The sequence below is a fragment of the Eurosta solidaginis genome, chromosome 3, assembly GCF_040869045.1.
Source record: "Eurosta solidaginis isolate ZX-2024a chromosome 3, ASM4086904v1, whole genome shotgun sequence".
Classification (NCBI taxonomy): Eukaryota; Metazoa; Arthropoda; class Insecta; order Diptera; family Tephritidae; genus Eurosta; species Eurosta solidaginis.
The window spans coordinates 176,533,624-176,554,372 of NC_090321.1; the positions used below are offsets into that span (position 1 = coordinate 176,533,624).

General features: G+C 37.1%; 1 protein-coding gene across 5 annotated transcripts in view; it reads right to left on the minus strand.

Moving 5' to 3' along the window:
- Nucleotides 1–4,922: 4,922 nt before the first annotated feature.
- The window catches only part of LOC137244666 (cilia- and flagella-associated protein 61-like), a 76,241-nt gene continuing 60,414 nt past the window's right edge, over nucleotides 4,923–20,749 (minus strand). For 2 of the 5 annotated variants that reach the window (XM_067774006.1, XM_067774004.1), the window contains 3 exons: nucleotides 5,472–5,684; nucleotides 5,233–5,413; nucleotides 4,923–5,180 (listed from right to left, as the gene is read on the minus strand). In XM_067774006.1, coding sequence (XP_067630107.1) covers nucleotides 5,249–5,413; nucleotides 5,472–5,684 — 378 coding nt within the window. In that variant the 3' untranslated portion in view covers nucleotides 4,923–5,180; nucleotides 5,233–5,248. Of the gene's footprint in view, nucleotides 5,181–5,232; nucleotides 5,414–5,471; nucleotides 5,685–14,303; nucleotides 15,701–15,758; nucleotides 15,941–16,006; nucleotides 16,220–20,749 lie in introns of those variants that run through there. The other 3 variants (XM_067774005.1, XM_067774002.1, XM_067774003.1) reach the window with 2 other exon arrangements.

Below are 20,749 nucleotides of genomic sequence, written 5' to 3' on the forward strand. Positions count from 1 at the left end.
TGACACATGGCCATTTTTCCCTGATAAATGCTTCGTCAATGGTTTTGCTATCGCTGCATAATCTTTAATAAACTTTCTATAATAACCTGTCATCCCCAGAAAACTACGAAGTTGTCTCACTGTTTTAGGTAATGGATACCTCGAAATCGTTTCAATCTTTTCCGGATCGGTTTTAATAATATTGTTAGCTACAATATACCCTGAAAATTCTGCTTTCTTTCTGTAAAATTTCGATTTTTCCAATGAAATTTTCATATTTGCTTTCTTCAACGTATCAACAACCGTCTTTAAATGCTCCGTGTGCTCCGCAAATGTTTTGGAAAACCCAATGATATCATCTATATATACGTGACAAAATTTGCCAATGTAATCCCTAAGAACGTTATCCATAGCTCTCTGAAAAATACTAGGTGCGTTTTTCAGTCCAAAAGGCATTCCTAGAAATTCATATTTGCCGTTATTAACTGAAAATGCTATTTTTTTCCACATCACTATCCTTCATCAAAATTTGATGAAATCCCGACTCAAGGTCAATTGTAGAAAAGTATTTAGAACCCCCCAAATTAGACAGTATGACATTGCTGTCTGGAATTGGATATTTATCCGAAACTGTTACTTCATTTAATTTTTTGAAGTCCACAACCATCCTCAACTTTTGTGTACCATCTTCATTTATGCCTTTTTTTGGTACAACCCAGATGGGTGAATTGTATGGGCTTTTACTTGGACGAACCACACCATCTTGTAACAAAGCCCTGATCTCCTCATTAACAAAGCTATTTGCACCTAGCGGATATTGATACTGCTTACTCCAAACCGGAGTATTAGTCGTAGTACGAATCTCCGCTCTAACATCTGTCCTAAACGGTAAATTCATATCTATTCCAGAATGAATTTTCTTAATTTCCGCTATTATTTCGTTTTCCTTTTCCATAACAATAAATTTATTTGACCCTTTCCTACTACAGGGTTTGTAATTATCTTCTGCATTGCCGGAACATACATCGGCTGGTGCTTCAAAGGATTCTTCCTCCAAAGTAATTGTATTCAACGCTCCCTTTTCACTATGTATCTTGTCGGATAATTCAACGACTGGCTTTTCAGGATCTTCTCCCGAATTTTTTATATTCAAATTATTTTTATTAACGTGTTTTATTTTAAAACTTGCCGGAATTCTCTTCGGCTGGCGTCTCAGGATTTCTTTGTCCCGAGTGTTTTCCTCTTTATCTTCCTTTCTTTTGCCGATATTACCATCGGCTGGCACTTTAGAAGTCCTTGCTCCCAAAGTATTTTCATTTCCTAAATTTTCCTGTCGCTCGGATTCACTTCCCAAGCTAAATATTTCTGCTTCTTTATCGTTATTTATTATCAACCTCCTCTTTTCAAGATTAATTACCGCTTTTATATCTCTAAAGAACTTATATCCGATCAGCAAATCTGCTTCTAAATTTTCAATTTCATAAAAAATTTGCTTTTTACCGAACAAAGTTATAAAATGATAGTAACGTATTATTGAATAGCCGTTAATTGTTTTAACTCTTTTTTGTATAGCCAACTCATTTCTATTCTTGTAAATACCTGACTTTATATAACAGCTAGTTGCACCTGTGTCAACTAATATTTTAAAATTTTTACCTATTGCCCTGTCTTACAAGAAAATGTATGCCAAAGCTAATTTTGGTCTAAAAAATGATCCTCATTTATATTATTGACACGTAATGCCTTATTGGGGGGTTGCACGGTCTGCTGCGTGCTTCCATGTGGTCTTTTTTCTATATTACCACTTTGATTATTATTTTGGTAATTATAAGTAGGTTTTAGCTGCGGCCGATTTTGTACCCTGATGCTGGAATCAACATCCATTGGGGTCGATCGTGGTTGCACCCTATCAATTCTTTGGTCGACATTTCTTTGAGGCTGTTCTTGTGCAAACCTCAGATTATTATTGAAGTTTCTTCTATGGTTATAATTATTTTGCCCATTATTTGCTGAAGGCGAAAAATGGTTCGGCCTACCGAATTGTAAAGCAAAATTTGCTCGCATATTGTTAGACTCCAATTCTTGGGCCTTTGCCAAAGCGTTCGGCAGATCACTTGGTGACAGTGAAAACAGGATATTTGATAAATTCCCATTCAATCCGGTTATAAATATGCGTAAAGCATCTCGCCTATTCTTGGCATTAAGTTCCCTAGTGACTGAACTGTCAGTACCGTAGGTCATGATCGTTTTATTTATCAACAACGTTAATTTATCGTTAACCTTATTATAATAATCAATTATTGAATTAGAGCCTTGTCTCAAAATGCTCATCTCCTGTTCAATAATGTGGGCTGGCCTCTTGTCGGCGTATGCGAAATCTAATCGTGCCAAAATGGCATCAAAATTTAGCACTGTCCCATGATTTGATAGCAAATCATTGGCTTCCTGGGTAATCTTATTTCTTAATATAGTTAGTGCAGCGAAATACCTACGGCTGCCTCTAACGTATAAACTCATTGTGTTATTAGCGGATTCCCTCCAACTAACATATTTATTTTGCTTTCCCGTGAATTCGGGCAAAGACTTTATTATCTCTAAAGACTCCTCGCACTTTATTTGCTGGTTGATGATCTCAGGCTTGTACTCCGCAATGGTAGCTGCCTGAGTCATCCCCTCGATTTGCCTGCGCAATTCCGCTAAGCGTTAGTCGCGGCTATTAACCTAGACACTAGGGCTTCATTTTCACTTTCTAACGACATATTTCTAAATACTTGTATCAACAAATCCACACTTAAATATTTTTAGTAATTGTTTTTTTTACTGCTGCTCTCACTGGTCCTGTAACATCAAATTTATATACAGCTTCCTTTTTTTCTCTGCTCCTTTTTGAACTGCTCTTCCCCTCTCGTTTACTTCTTCCTCTTATTCAACGTTATGGTTGTATGTTTGTTTTGTTGTTGTTGTGATACGAGTAATTCAAGAATTACGTTTTTAAATTTGTTTTTGTTTTTGCACACTCTATTAAATTTATTTCTCCATGGACTTATTTTGCTGTTAGCTGTTCACTTGTATTTTTCTTGTCAATTTTCAAATTTCAACCCACGAACTTCACATTAAATGATTTAAGTATTCGAACAGCGATTCAACAGATGATTGAAGCTGTTTACTATTGTTAATGTTTTTTTCAAACCACTTGTATGAATTCACAATGGTAGTTTGTTAAAGTTTTGAAAACAATTTTTTGTTGTTTTACTTTTGTGTTTTTGGTTTTTTCTCGTCCAGCGACGATACTTATTTAAAAAATTTTGTTGTTTAACTTTTGTATTTTTTTTGTTCTTTCTCGTCCTTTGACGATACTTATTTAAAAAATTTTGTTGTTTAACTTTTGGGTTTTTTTTTTTGTTCTTTCTCGTCCTTTGACGATACTTTTTTTAAAAAACTTTGTTGTTTAACTTTTGGGTTTTTTTATTTTTTCTCGTCCTTTGACGATACTTATTTTTACAACGCGTGCCCCACGTTGGGCGCCAATTATCGTCCTCCTACTTTAGGAGGGGTTTTTAAAAAATAATCAGAATTTTGTATGGTTAGTTACAGAATGTAACATTGACACCAAACTCAGAATCCAAACTGACTTTATTTTCCACAATTGCTCTTATTTATAACTTAATTCAATATTTACAATATAAGCGTTGCATCGGATTTGCCCTTGAAAACCGATGCGTGAGAAATGGAATGTTTATTCAATGAAATGCCAGTGGCTTGAGAAATATAATATTTGTTTAGTCTGCTTACTGAAATGCCAGTGGCTTGAGAAATATAATCTTTGTTTAGTCTGCTTACTGAAATGCCAGTGGCTTGAGAATACAATAATTGCTTAGTCTGCTTACTGAAATGCCAGTGGCTTGAGAAATGGAATATTTGTTTATGATTGCCATAAGGGCACTGTGGGAAGTGTACTGTTAACTTGCATATATCTGAGATACTCCTGAAAGTATGCAATGAGAGAAGCTATAAAATCGTGCAATTGTAGTTACAGCTGAGAAGTTTGAGAGCTGATGGCAACTAGTAGATTCTGGAAGCGCCTGGAAGATGCGAACGTTGAAATCAGAGAGTATAAAAGGCAGCAAATGTAGAGGCGCTGGAATTCAGTTTGAGTTGAGCTATCAAGCATTAAGCACGCAATCTGGCGGGAAATAGTAGAGTTTCATTTGAACTATCAATCAGTTTGGTTGTTAAGCAAGCTAGTTGCAAAGTATAAGTGTTATTGTGGAGTACTTTAATAAAGACCATTTTTCCATTATTCAATATTGGAGTTATTTATTCAACAGTTTAGCGATACGAACCTAGCAAAAGGGCAAATAAGAGGATTTGCAAGTAAATTCGTTACAATATATTAGCTAATAATGGCGGACAAGTGCAAATATTGTAATTTCTGTTATGTTACAAGTGTCGAATTTTGCCATATTTGAATAAAACAGTCTCTAATGCGAAATGTACATCACCTGAATATTGTTCAAGCACAGAAGAAACCAATGTGAGAATGGAGGATTTTGATACCAGTGGAGTGAAATTGAATATAAACACCAAAGTAATGATGATTATATTGAAATTCCCTTTCAACGGGTTGCATCTATTCAAAAATATTGCGTAATATTTCAAAAAGCCAATGGTACTACGTTAATACTATTACAAGCACGAATACAATTATTTATTAAAAGGCAATCATTTATACCAAAAGGTTACCGGCGTTGTCCGAGCATTTAATGGGAAATTATTTTTATGAAGAAGATTTAGCGCAGCTTCGGATTGTTTCTTATACTAGTGAAATAGAAAAAACAGAACTTATGTTATTCCTTAATACAACGTCAAAGAAATCACAGTTGTCGTTATTCTGTAGAGTGAACGAACACGATATGTCCAAGGAGCAAGTAAAAGCTATGACTGGGTTTTCTTGGGAAAGTATATCAAAAATAAGCTCGTTGCTTACTACATCTTTGGGAAATGCAATCACACATTCTGTAACCCAAACTTTATTTATATTTTTGTTAAAATTAAAGATCGGGAGCTCAAACCAAATTATAATCGCAGAAACTTACTTATTGGGATCAAAATTCCCAAAAGGCATTAAGTGAACTCAACTTCCTTTTTGTTATGAACGGCAGCATAGGTAAGTATAGTAAAGTAAATATGTAAATTATTAACTAAAAAATTCAAAATATACATATAAACACACATAAGTACACAAATACAAACATGTTCAATTTTCCAGCTAAATTGAGTTGAAAGTCTTCGGGTAGTACAAAAGGATAGACAAATAATCACGATGTCTTCGTAAGAAACGTAATAATGTTTTCTCGATTTCAGTAGTATGTTGAAAATGTGTCATATAATGCTTCATGTATTCCTTACGTGATTTGCGATCCATGTGAGGATGCTGTGCAAAACGTACACAAATAAATTCAAGAATATTTTAATATTTGGATAGACTTTACCTCGCGCATTATTTCCCTCGCCGAGTCTATGGTAAACGTACGAACTCTACGTCGTAAATCATTATAATTCGGATGCATAATTAGCTCAGTCCAAGGTTCCTCAAAGAAATCAACGATACTTGGGATCTCATTTAAATACCAACGTGAATGCAAATCATTCAATAATGACTCATGTTGGCCCACGAAATATTGAAGATGGTCGAATTTGCGGCGCTGTTGAGTGAAAAATTAGTAATTAATTACACTTTCATTAGTCAGGGCTATCATGAAATCTAATGCTGGCTGGCAAGAGCACAAAAATGCTGCTGGTAACCATAGCAACGGGTGGTTACCATAGCAATCGGCGCTAGTCGTCTCACACGTACTTGTTTGTTGTCCGCTTCGCGTTGATGAAAATCAATATTTTTAGATTTTTTCGCTTGACTTTATTTGATTGTGGCCAACGTGATTGACAAGCATTAGTGTGTTAGTTTTGTGAGAACGTGAAATGAGCAAGTTCGCGGAAGAAAAAGATTTTACGTTGCGGTTTATTGAAACCTACAAATGCTTACCAGCATTGTGGAATGTAAAGTGTGAAGCATATTCCAACCGTGATGAAAAAAATAAACAATATGATATTCTGCTCGAATTGTATAAACAAAGATACCCCAATGCAACAACATGCGTAAAGTGTTTACGTTTTGCATACAAAGTTTTCATCTTTCTTTTTTTCCGCCAAAACAACTGCAGTTACAAGCAATAAAAAATCGTCATCCGATGACATGTTTACGTCCGCACGCTACGAATTTTCAATACAAATGGCGCTTGATGCTTTCTGCTTGTGTGGTGGCCGGGCAAGCGACAATCACCCGATACGCACACAACCACCCGTTGATGGTTACCAGCAGCATTTTTTGTTCTGTTGCCAGCCAGCATAAGTCGGTTTGGCGCTTTGTCGGAATTAAAAATTAATAGCCGTGTTTTTTTATACACGCGTATACGTTTACGTTTGCGCGTAAAAAAAACGCCTATCCTCACTTAGATAACGCTTAGGAGACCCATCTAGCGGAAGTGGTTAAATAACTAGCCACAGCCACAGGGTGTACCGAAAAGCGGAGACACAACCCTCTGATGGCCATATGGTATAACATATACATAGCTGAATCAGTTGCGATGAATTGTTGACACACATAGAATTGGTGTAGAGGGTGAAGCATAGACAAATATTTCAGTTACATCTGAGTATAATGCGTATTGAAATTTAGTAGTACACATTTTACGCGCAGCAATTTCAGGGGTGTATTTAAAGTTTGACGCTTAATAATATTGACAATAGCCGTGTTTTTTAACACGCGTATATCCGTTTACGCTTAAACTTTATATTGACTGCTAAGAGACAAACTATAAATACACCTCTGAAATTGCTGCGCATAAATTTTGTCCTACTAAATTTCAATACGCATTATACTCAGATGTAACTGAAATATGTGTCTTTGTTTCACCCTGTACACTAATTCTATGTATTATATGTGTGTCCACAATTCATCGCAACTGATTCAGCTATATGTTATACCCTATGGCCATCAGAGCGTTGCGTCTCCGCTTTTCGGTACACCCTGTTGCTGTAGCTAGTTGTTTTACCACAGCCGCTAGATGGGTCTCCTAAGCATTATCTAAGCGAAGATAGGCGTTTTTTAACACGCGCAAACGAAACGTATACGCGCGTGTTAAAAAACACGGCTAATATTGATTTCACTTGGTGTCAAGAAATCATATTGGTTTTGTTCTTTTCGAATGTCAACAATGCCGATGTTCGAATCAGCTGTTTTGTCTGTGTAGGGTTATCTACTTTATTTAAATATACTATATTTAATTTATTTTGAATAATGGTTCAAAAAGTTAATTTTAGATTTTAAATGTGAATGGTATTATTAAATTTATAAATAAAGTTTTGCTTAAAAATATAGTTATACTATATATTGGCGATCCTGCCAGGGGAATTGCAGATGCTTTAGATTCATAGCTTTATCCGTTTTCTTTCTTATTTTTCCCGGATATGAACCAGGGACCAGGGACATATTCTAAATAAAATTTATTTATGGTGAGATTTCCTTGAAATTTGGTACGGGGTACTTCCTTGACCAGCTTATTATTTGAGAAACTCGTGTGAACCGTTATCACCACCCCTATAGAGGTTGAAGAAGTCATGAAAAGAGCCAAACCCTCTTAATCAATAGGCCCAATCCAATTCATCTTAGCGCTGAGGGAGTAAGCTACCTGGCGCGCGTTTTCAAGCCTAGAAAACCCGCTAACGAAGGCAAGTCATAACGGCCGGTATCACTCTTTTCGCCACTAGCGAAGACATTGGAAACCTTCTTGCTCCCTCAGCTTACTCCGAATCTTCGCCTTGCCACTCAGCATTGCCTCCGCAAAATGCATAGCACTACCAGCGCTATCAAACCACGGCACTCTACTCCAAGCTATAGAAGGTTCACCCTGTCAAATTATCTGCACTTAGCCGACCAAATCCATGGCTACTCTGTTTATGACGTGGAATATTGGACGTTCACGTCGATGATGTTACGCTACCGACTGTCAGTCACATAAAGTTGTTAGGGGTAAAATTCGGTAACACTTTCACCTTCAAGGCGTATGCCATCGAAGTTGTATCTAAAGTGCATAGCTGCAACAAAATCCTTAAGTAGCTTGCCGGTAGCACTTGGGAAAAAGATAAAGAAACGTTGCTAGCCACGTACAAAGCAATTGGCTGGCCGCTCAACAGCAAAACTTAACTACGATGATACAATCTTACCATACCTGTTCTCATTTGTGGCGAGGAGAAATGAATTGCCAATCATAGACGACAGTGCTTATGTTGTACAAAAGTTTTCTTATGGTCCAATAAGTTACTATGACCTCATAAAATCACCGCTTGAATCGCTAAAATATTTTTATACTAAGAATTTTTCAATTACTTTTGCAATTCCTTTGATATTTGGTATTTTTTTTTTTTTTTTTTTTTTTTTTTTGGAGGAATTGGGCGGTAATTGAATACCTAAAGTAATCGTTAGTACCCAGGTGCGAGATTGCAGTAACCCATTTGAGCTGCCCGAGACAGCGTGATAAAAATTTTTTTTTAATGTGCGTTTATAAAAGTTTATAGAGAGCTTGCAGGTGCATAGCATATTATCGCCTAAATAAATAGGATTTTCGAATGGTACTTGACATCATTACAGGGTGCTAGACATGTTCTCCCACCAGTGCTCCCGCTTTCAGCTTCGTTGCAATTTTTAGTTGAGTTTTTAGTTTTCAGACGCACTAGCGTAGGCAGACGCCCAGTATTAACCATGTTAGATCAGTTCATTTGTCCACAGTGTATAAAACTGGAAATGGACTGCAACTTACAACGTAGATCAAGAGATTATTTCCATTCAAAATATAAAATTTCCTTAACAGTTGGTTGCATAGAAGGAACCCACATTAAAATCATCAAACTGAGTATTGACGAAAACTTTCTGAGGGGGCCCGCGATTTAGAAGTAATATGACATTTTCTTTAATTCAGGAGAGTCTTTAGTTGTTCCATGTGCAATTTTTAAGACTAATTTCAAAAGCAACGAAAATCTTCATTTGCATTTCTTTTTAATATTATAGTGAAGTGTGAAAAATAAAAATCTATATATAGAAAGAAAGGCTAAAATGTGTGTTAGTTGGTCGCCGGAGTTTGAAGAGATGCGTCGGTCGATTTTGTTCAAACTTTCACACAAGTTGCGTAAACCTCACGTGGTGGTTACTACATAGGTTTGGTTGCGATCGACGCACAGAGTCTCGAGATATAGGCCGAAACGTGGACCCTAGTACCTCTAGAATGTGTTTATAGAATATGGATAACAAATTAAAGCTTTAGTAGAGGGTAAGTTTCATACCCCTGGGTGACTAGGGTCTTGAGATATAGGCCAAAACGTGGGCCAGTGAATGCCTAGAGAGTGTTTATACAATATGGATATCAAATGAAAGCTGTTGATGAGGGCTTTAGTACAGATTAATATATTATCCAGAGACGGCCTGGACTTGGATTAGGACTAGGACTGGGACTGAGACTCGGAGTGGGTTTGGGAATGGGACTGGAATAAAATAAATACCACCCTCTGGGACAGGCAATAAGGGATGCAGAAGAATGAGAAGAAATTGAGAGAAGAGAGGAGATTGAGAAAGAGATAGATAGATAGAGATAGCTTATTAAAATGTATGCAGATAGGCCAAATTTAGGGCAGAACAACGTCTGCCGGGTCTTCTAGTATTTATATATATATATAGTTGTTTTCTAAAAGCAGTTAGTTTTTTGTGAAAATGTGAGTAAATGCAGGTTTATTTTATAAAAATAAATATTAATGCATTTATATTTTTATTTATTAAAAAAGAAAAGCATAAGGATGCAATGTAAAATAGTACAGGGAGGGAACAATTGGCGTTCAAACTATATATATATATATATATACTTCTGAGTAGACGTCAAATTTACAAATAGAATGGATCGCCTGATTTTCAAGGAGACTATAGTGTATTTCTTTCTATCACCAGCGACCGTATGCGCCGCCATATTGATCATCCTATCACAGCGCTGCCAAAACGCCAAAAAGTAGCCATCTTGAACATCCTGTCAGGCACTTTACGGATAAGATATCACACTTGTTTTATCCACAATGTCCAATAACTGGATTATTTCCGATACAAAAATCAATATTATTGGATTCTTTGACACTTAAAACTGACACTATTTCCGATTCGAACATAAAACCGATAACATTATATTTCAAGACACCAAAGCAATTTGTTTGTCGTTTTCAAATCTAATTCCGACAACCATTGGACTCCATGACAGCCCTGAATATATTAAAAACAAGTAAGAAAGTCCAATTTCGGGTGAAACCGAACATTACATACCCAGCTGTGCACTTGAGACGCTATTGTTGGTTGTTTTGTGTTGTGATTAATAGTGTTAAAAGGCTGTGCAAGGCTTTCAAGAGTGGCTTCGCTCATTTTCAGAGAAAACAGTTCTAGCTATGAAAAAAATGTTTACTCCAAATTTTGTTCGGATTGGGAGATTTTTGTTCGATTTATGACATTAAAAGTATTTAGGAAAGAGTAAGAAAAAAGGGGCGGGCCACGTCCATTCTAAAGAATTTTTTAAGTTTTATTCTTAGCTCAATCATACCACTACTGAGGTAAGTAGGTAGGTAGGTTGAACTGGCCGGTCCATGAGGACCTCACATAGACTGATTGAGTCCGTAGTGTTACCAGAAGTTTGTTTTAACGACCAAACTGAAAAACCCTATCAAAAACCAGGACCTATGTTATAAAATAACTCCGTCCTCTTGGCAAATACTAGAAGCTTCCTAGGACTTAAGCCACTTGCTGCTTCTAGATCTGACAGCTGTATCACTCCTAATAGCTGGAGTCTTAGCCTGGCAAGTGCATGGCACGAGCATAGAACGCGCTCGGTTGTTTCCTCCTCCAACCCGCACTTCCTACACCTGCTATCACTGACCAAGCCTAATTTAAAGGCATGTGACGCCAGAAGGCAGTGTCCAGTCAGAAAACCCGTCATGAGTCTACAGTCCTCTCTTTTTAATGATAGAAGCAACTGTATTAGTCTAAGGTTATAAGACCTACACATAATCTTCGACACTTTACAGCCCCGCGCTTGAACCCACGTCTTTTCTGCTTGGTCGATCATGTGCACCTCTCGCCTTCGCTTAATCTCGCCCAATCTAATTGGGACGTCTACGGAGCAAGCTTCAAGGGATGCGCCCTTTTTAGCTAATTCGTCCGCTTTTTCATTCCCATCTATTTCCATATGCCCTGGGACCCAATATAGATGTATGCTTCTCCCTGTCCCGATTCTCTCCAGAGACTGCTTACACTCTAACACGCATTTAGATGCTGTGCTATGCGAGATTATTGCCTTAATTGCTGCTTGACTGTCAATATAAAAGTTAACACGGTTGCAGCTTAAGCTATTCTCTTCCAGGGTTTCTACTGCTTTGGTTACGGCTAATATTTCCGCTTAGAAAACGCTACAGTAATCCGGCAGCCTGTAGGATCTGCTTAATTCCGGATCAGCGCAGTATACCGCAGACCCTACTCCTTCCACTATTTTGGAACCATCGGTGTACACATGTATCACCTCGTCCGCCATTTGCGCACCCTTGCGCCAACCGTCCACCTCTATTGTGGCCTTAAGATCTCCCTCAAAGTGCAGGTAGGGAATCATGTAGTCTGTTCGTCTTGTGACTGATGACGCTATACTACTATGGCCATATGGTCGGCGCTCAAGCTGCCCCGAAGCATCGAGCCTGGTTGCGGTCGTTAACGCTTTGTTCTTTGCTACCAGGTCTACAGGTGGAATGTGCAGAATGGCATACAGTGCAGCCGTCGGGGTTGTTTTCAGGGCTCCCGTAATGCAAAGCATCGATAGTCTGCATACCCCCTCTAATTTTTTGAGGTATGTTGTTTTTTGTGTGGCTTTCCACCAAACAAGAACTCCATAGTATAGAATAGGGCTTACAATCGCTGTAAAAACCCAATGAGAAAGAGAGGGCGATAGGCCCCACGTACACCCCAGCATACTTTTACATGCATAGAGTGCCGTTGAGGCCTTCTTGACCCTCTCCTCCACGTTGAGCTTCCATGACAGCTTACTGTCTAGGATGATTCCTAGATATTTTGTGCAAGGTTTCTCCTGTAAGGTCACCGCTCCTAACTTAGGCCTGGTCCAATTTGGGACCTTGTACCTCTTTGTAAACAAGACCATATCCGTCTTCTCCGCATTGACTTTCAGCCCGACATTAGATGCCCAGGTATGAATATCCCGAAGCGCCCGATCCATCAAAGAAGTAATCGTTGGAAGGCATTTTCCACTTATGACAATTGCAACGTCATCTGCGTTAGCCGTAAGTTTTACGGGTCCCTCATCGAATTGCCTGAGCAGTTGGTTGATGACCAGTGTCCACAGCAGAGGTGATAGCACCCCTCCCTGCGGCGTGCCCCTGTCCACTGATTTCGTGGCCTCGTACAATCCCCATTGTGATGTAATCTTTCTGCAATTTAACATGCAGCCGATCCATCTGATTAAGGCAGGATGTACTTTAATGTAATTAAGACCATCCGTAATCGCCCATTTTGCAACATTATTGAAAGCCCCGGCAATGTCCAAGAAGACTCCTAGAGCATACTCCTTATATTCCAGGGATTTCTCTATGCTTATTACCACCCTATGCAATGCGGTGTCTACCGACTTGCCTTTGGTGTACGCATGCTGTGTTGTGGAGAGCAGCTTTTCATCCACGTTGGACTTTATGTACACATCTATCATATATCTATACTGAGGTAGAATATCAATCAAATACCATAAAGTTATTGCAAACTATGTTAAGGTTAGACCTTAGGAAAAGTGGGCGTGTTCTTTAACCGGTTTTGATTATCTTCACTCAGTCTTTATGATTTGGCAAGGATAGTGTCTCTGCCAAATTTCAATGTAATATCTTTAACGGATTTTGATATACGGGTTGTTAAACTTCCAAATTTAGGTGGTGCCACTCCCATATTCCAAATTTTTTTGCAATTTATGTTTTGCATCATAAAGCCAACCCACCTACTAAATTTCATTAGCTAAACGGTATTAGTTTGGCAATTATCTCATTTATTCAATTTTTCTAACTATTCGATATCGAAAAAGTGGGCGTGGTTATAGTCCGATTTCGCTCATTTTCAATATTAATCTCTTCTGGGTGCATATTTCTAAATACTTGTATCAACAAATCCACACTTAAATATTTTTAGTAATTGTTTTTGTTACTGCTGCTCTCACTGGTCCTGTAACATCAAATTTATATACAGCTTCCTTTTTTTCTCTGCTCCTTTTTGAACTGCTCTTCTCCTCTCGTTTACTTCTTCCTCTTATTCAACGTTATGGTTGTATGTTTGTTTTGTTGTTGTTGTGATACGAGTAATTCAAGAATTACGTTTTTAAATTTGTTTTTGTTTTTGCACACTCTATTAAATTTATTTCTCCATGGACTTATTTTGCTGTTAGCTGCTCACTTGTATTTTTCTTGTCAATTTTCAAATTTCAACCCACGAACTTCACATTAAATGATTTAAGTATTCGAACAGCGATTCAACAGATGATTGAAGCTGTTTACTATTGTTAATGTTTTTTTCAAACCACTTGTATGAATTCACAATGGTAGTTTGTTAAAGTTTTGAAAACAATTTTTTGTTGTTTTACTTTTGTGTTTTTGGTTCTTTCTCGTCCAGCGACGATACTTATTTAAAAAATTTTGTTGTTTAACTTTTGTATTTTTTTTTTTGTTCTTTCTCGTCCTTTGACGATACTTATTTAAAAATTTTTGTTGTTTAACTTTTGGGTTTTTTTTTTGTTCTTTCTCGTCCTTTGACGATACTTTTTTTAAAAAACTTTGTTGTTTAACTTTTGTGTTTTTTTATTTTTTCTCGTCCTTTGACGATACTTATTTTTACAACGCGTGCCCCACGTTGGGCGCCAATTATCGTCCTCCTACTTTAGGAGGGGTTTTTAAAAAATAATAAGAATTTTGTATGGTTAGTTACAGAATGTAACATTGACACCAAACTCAGAATCCAAACTGACTTTATTTTCCACAATTGCTCTTATTTATAACTTAATTCAATATTTACAATATAAGCGTTGCATCGGATTTGCCCTTGAAAACCGATGCGGGAGAAATGGAATGTTTATTCAATGAAATGCCAGTGGCTTGAGAAATATAATATTTGTTTAGTCTGCTTACTGAAATGCCAGTGGCTTGAGAAATATGATCTTTGTTTAGTCTGCTTACTGAAATTCCAGTGGCTTGAGAATACAATAATTGTTTAGTCTGCTTACTGAAACGCCAGTGGCTTGAGAAATGGAATATTTGTTTATGATTGCCATAAGGGCACTGTGGGAAGTGTACTGTTAACTTGCATATATCTGAGATACTCCTGAAAGTATGCAATGAGAGAAGCTATAAAATCGTGCAATTGTAGTTACAGCTGAGAAGTTTGAGAGCTGATGGCAACTAGTAGATTCTGAAAGCGCCTGGAAGATGCGAACGTTGAAATCAGAGAGTATAAAAGGCAGCAAATGTAGAGGCGCTGGAATTCAGTTTGAGTTGAGCTATCAAGCAGTTATTGATAAAGCACGCAATCTGGCGGGCAATAGTAGAGTTTCATTTGAACTATCAATCAGTTTGGTTGTTAAGCAAGCTAGTTGCAAAGTATAAGTGTTATTGTGACGTACTTTAATAAAGACCATTTTTCCATTATTCAATATTGGAGTTATTTATTCAACAGTTTAGCAATACGAACCTAGCAAAAGGGCAAATAAGAGGATTTGCAAGTAAATTCGTTACAATATATTAGCTAATAATGGCGGACAAGTGCAAATATTGTAATTTCTGTTATGTTACAAGTGTCGACTTTTGCCATATTTGAATAAAACAGTCTCTAATGCGAAATGTACATCACCTGCTGAATATTGTTCAAGCACAGAAGAAACCAATGTGAGAATGGAGGATTTTGATACCAGTGGAGTGAAATTGAATATAAACACCAAAGTAATGATGATTATATTGAAATTCCCTTCCAAAGAGTTGCATCTATTCAAAAATATTGCGTAATATTTCAAAAAGCCAATGGTACTACGTTAATACTATTACAAGCACGAATACAATTATTTATTAAAAGGCAAATATTTATACCAAAAGGTTACCGGCGTTGTCCGAGCATTTAATGGGAAATTATTTTTATGAAGAAGATTTAGCGCAGCTTCGGATTGTTTCTTGTACTAGTGAAATAGAAAAAAACAGAACTTATGTTATTCCTTAATACAACGTCAAAGAAATCACAGTTGTCGTTATTCTGTAGAGTGAACGAACACGATATGTCCAAGGAGCAAGTAAAAGCTATGACTGGGTTTTCTTGGGAAAGTATATCAAAAATAAGCTCGTTGCTTACTACATCTTTGGGAAATGCAATCACACATTCTGTAACCCAAACTTTATTTATATTTTTGTTAAAATTAAAGATCGGGAACTCAAACCAAATTATATCGCAGAAACTTACTTATTGGGATCAAAATTCCCAAAAGGCATTAAGTGAACTCTACTTCCTTTTTGTTATGAACGGCAGCATAGGTAAGTATAGTAAAGTAAATATGTAAATTATTAACTAAAAAATTCAAAATATACATATAAACACACATAAGTACACAAATACAAAATATTACATGTTCAATTTTCCAGCTAAATTGAGTTGAAAGTCTTCGGGTAGTGCAAAAGGATAGACAAAATCATCACGATGTCTTCGTAAGAAACGTAATAATGTTTTCTCGATTTCAGTAGTATGTTGAAAATGTGTCATATAATGCTTCATGTATTCCTTACGTGATTTGCGATCCATGTGAGGATGCTGTGCAAAAGGTACACAAATAAATTCAAGAATATCTTAATATTTTAATATTTGGATAGACTTTACCTCGCGCATTATTTCCCTCGCCGAGTCTATGGTAAACGTACGAATTCTACGTCGTAAATCATTATAATTCGGATGCATAATCAGCTCAGTCCAAGGTTCCTCAAAGAAATCAACGATACTTGGGATCTCATTTAAATACCAACGTGAATGCAAATCATTCAATAATGACTCATGTTGGCCCACAAAATATTGAAGATGGTCGAATTTGCGGCGCTGTTGAGGGAAAAATTAGTAATTAATTACACTTTCATTAGTCAGGGCTATCATGAAATCTAATGCTGGCTGGCAAGAGCACAAAATGCTGCTGGTAACCATAGCAACGGGTGGTTACCATAGCAATCGGCGCTAGTCGTCTCACACGTACTTGTTTGTTGTCCGCTTCGCGTTGATGAAAATCAGTATTTTTAGATTTTTTCGCTTGACTTTATTTGATCGTGGCCAACGTGATTGACAAGTATTAGTGTGTTAGTTTTGTGAGAACGTGAAATGAGCAAGTTCGCAGAAGAAAAAGATTTTACGTTGCGGTTTATTGAAACCTACGAATGCTTACCAGCATTGTGGAATGTAAAGTGTGAAGCATATTCCAACCGTGATGAAAAAAATAAACAATATGATATTCTGCTCGAATTGTATAAACAAAGATACCCCAATGCAACAACATGCGTAAACTGTTTACGTTTTGCATACAAAGTTTTCATCTTTCTTTTTTTCCGCCAAAACAACTGCAGTTACAAGCAATAAAAAATCGTCATCCGATGACATGTTTACGTCCGCACGCTACGAATTTTCAATACAAATGGCGCTTGATGCTTTCTGCTTGTGTGGTGGCCGGGCAAGCGACAATCACCCGATACGCACACAACCACCCGTTGATGGTTACCAGCAGCATTTTTTGTTCTGTTGCCAGCCAGCATAAGTCGGTTTGGCGCTTTGTCGGAATTAAAAATTAATAGCCGTGTTTTTTTATACACGCGTATACGTTTACGTTTGCGCGTAAAAAAAACGCCTATCCTCACTTAGATAACGCTTAGGAGACCCATCTAGCGGCAGTGGTTAAATAACTAGCCACAGGGTGTACCGAAAAGCGGAGACACAACCCTCTGATGGCCATAGGGTATAACATATAGCTGAATCAGTTGCGATGAATTGTTGACACACATAGAATACATAGAATTGGTGTAGAGGGTGAAGCATAGACAAATATTTCAGTTACATCTGAGTATAATGCGTATTGAAATTTAGTAGTACACATTTTACGCGCAGCAATTTCAGGGGTGTATTTAAAGTTTGACGCTTAATAATATTGATAATATTGATTTCACTTGGTGTCAAGAAACCATATTGGTTTTGTTCTTTTCGAATGTCAACAATGCCGATGTTCGAATCAGCTGTTTTGTCTGTGTAGGGTTATCTACTTTATTTAAATATAATATATTTAATTTATTTTGAATAATGGTTCAAAAAGTTAATTTTAGATTTTAAATGTGAATGGTATTATTAAATTTATAAATAAAGTTTTGCTTAAAAATATAGTTATACTATATATTGGCGATCCTGCCAGGGGAACTGCAGATGCTTTAGATTCATAGCTTTATCCGTTTTCTTTCTTATTTTTCCCGGATATGAACCAGGGACCAGGGACATATTCTAAATAAAATTTATTTATGGTGAGATTTCCTTGAAATTTGGTACGGGGTACTTCCTTGACCAGCTTATTATTTGAGAAACTCGTGTGAACCGTTATCACCACCCCTACAGAGGTTGAAGAAGCCATGAAAAGAGCCAAACCCTCTTAATCAATAGGCCCAATCCAATTCATCTTAGCGCTGAGGGAGTAAGCTACCTGGCGCGCGTTTTCAAGCCTAGAAAACCCGCTAACGAAGGCAAGTCATAACGGCCGGTATCACTCTTTTCGCCACTAGCGAAGACATTGGAAACCTTCTTGCTCCCTCAGCTTACTCCGAATCTTCGCCTTGCTACTCAGCATTGCCTCCGCAAAATGCATAGCACTACCAGCGCTATCAAACCACGGCACTCTACTCCGTACTATCGGCGTATGCCATCGAAGTTGTATCTAAAGTGCATAGCTGCAACAAAATCCTTAAGTAGCTTGCCGGTAGCACTTGGGAAAAAGATAAAGAAACGTTGCTAGCCACGTACAAAGCAATTGGCTGGCTGCTCAACAGCAAAACTTAACTACGATGATACAATCTTACCATACCTGTTCTCATTTGTGGCGATGAGAAATGAATTGCCAATCATAGAAGACAGTGCTTATGTTGTACAAAAGTTTTCTTATGGTCCAATAAGTTACTATGACCTCATAAAATCACCGCTTGAATCGCTAAAATATTTTTATACTAAGAATTTTTCAATTACTTTTGCAATTCCTTTGAGGAATGGCAAATTATTAATTACTTTTGGCATTCCTTTTAATATAATTGGAAAACTGTACTGGGGCAGAAATTACATTTGAGCAAAGTATTTATTTTCAATTGCACACAAAAATCTTTGTGTACTCGAGCCTCAAAAAAACGAAATTACTTTTGGTATTTTATTTTTTTTTTTTTTTTTTTTAAGGAATTGGGCGGTAATTGAATACCTAAAGTAATCGTTACTACCCAGTTGCGAGATTGCAGTAACACATTTGAGCTGCTCGAGACAGCGTGATAAAATTTTTTTTTTAATGTGCGTTTATAAAAGTTTATAGAGAGCTTGCAGGTGCATAGCATATTATCGCCTAAATAAAGAGGATTTTCGAATGGTACTTGACATCATTACAGGGTGCTAGACATGTTCTCCCACCAGTGCTCCCGCTTTCAGCTTCGTTGCAATTTTTAGTTGAGTTTCTAGTTTTCAGACGCACTAGCGTAGGCAGACGCCCAGTATTAACCATGTTAGATCAGTTCATTTGTCCACAGTGTATAAAACTGGAAATGGACTGCAACTTACAACGTAGATCAAGAGACTATTTCCATTCAAAATATAAAATTTCCTTAACAGTTGGTTGCATAGAAGGAACCCACATTAAAATCATCAAACTGAGTATTGACGAAAACTTTCTGAGGGGGCCCGCGATTTAGAAGTAATATGACATTTTCTTTAATTCAGGAGAGTCTTTAGTTGTTCCATGTGCAATTTTTAAGCCTAATTTCAAAAGCAACGAAAATCTGCATTTCTTTTTAATATTATAGTGAAGTGTGAAAAATAAAAATCTATTTATATAGAAAGAAAGGCTAAAATGTGTGTTAGTTGGTCGCCGGTGTTTGAAGAGATGCGTCGGTCGATTTTGTTCATACTTTCACACAAGTTGCGTAAACCTTACGTGGTGGTTACTACATAGGTTTGGTTGCGATCGACGCACAGAGTCTCGAGATATAGGCCGAAACGTGGACCCGAGTACTTCTAGAATGTGTTTATAGAATATGGATAACAAATGAAAGCTTTAGTAGAGGGTAATTTTCATACCCCTGGGTGACTAGGGTCTTGAGATATAGGCCAAAACGTGGGCCAGTGAATGCCTAGAGAGTGTTTATACAATATGGATATCAAATGAAAGCTGTTGATGAGGGCTGTAGTACAGATTAATATATTATCCAGAGACGGACTGGGACTTGGATTAGGACTAGGACTGGGACTGAGACTCGGAGTGGGTTTGGGAATGGGACTGGAATAAAATACATACCACCCTCTGGGACAGGCAATAAGGGATGCAGAAGAATGAGAGAAGAGAGAAGGAGATTGAGAAAGAGATAGATAGATAGAGATAGCTTATTAAAATGTATGCAGATAGGCCAAATTTAGGGCAGAACAACGTCTGCCGGGTCTTCTAGTATATATATATAGTTGTTTTCTAAAAGCAGTTAGTTTTTTGTGAAAATGTGAGTAAATGCAGGTTTATTTTATAAAAATAAATATTAATGCATTTATATTTTTATTTATTAAAAAAGAAAAGCATAAGGATGCAATGTAAAATAGTACAGGGAGGGAACAATTGGCGTTCAAACTGAAGTATATATATATATATATATATATATATATATATAAGTTATCACACCTGTAATCCCAATACTAACTAATGGCGCACCCTTTACTCACGTTGCCGTGCATGTGACTTCTTCATTGCCTCAAATAGCACGTTCGCTGACTCAGTACACGCGCAAGCGATCGGTAACACAATACAACCAATAAGGTGTGAGAAGTGCAGCATAAGCAGCATTGGCCTATACACTCAACTCATCGATTATGAAATGTCGGCTGGTGGTGGGATCTGCAACGTAGGCATAAGTAAGTTAGACTTAAAAGTTAGTTGGTAACAAAAGAATATGTTTTAGATTAGTCGTGTTAGTGAGTGCAACGAGTGCACAATAAATCTAGCTCAGTATCAACTTAACTAAATTTGTGTGTTTCCTTTGGTCGGTGAACAGTGAGTTCACCGCAACTTTACTTTTTTAACGGTTCCCCTTTCGAGAACTGTAAGTGGCGCCCGAGACAGCGGGTGCAAAGTGGACAAAAAGTGTTTAAGTGTTTAGTCGAGAATAGACAAAAAATTTAATCCCAAAAAAACTAAGTGAAGTATTCAAAAAAAAAATTTTTTTCAAAAAAGCGTTTAAGTGGAGAAAAAAAAGGGCAAAGAAATTAAAAGCCCAGTAATTAAGTGAACTATTTTAGAAAAAAGGGACAAAAGCCCTTCAAGAAGAGAAATATAAAAAAGCAAATAGTTTTAATCCAATGAGAAACTGG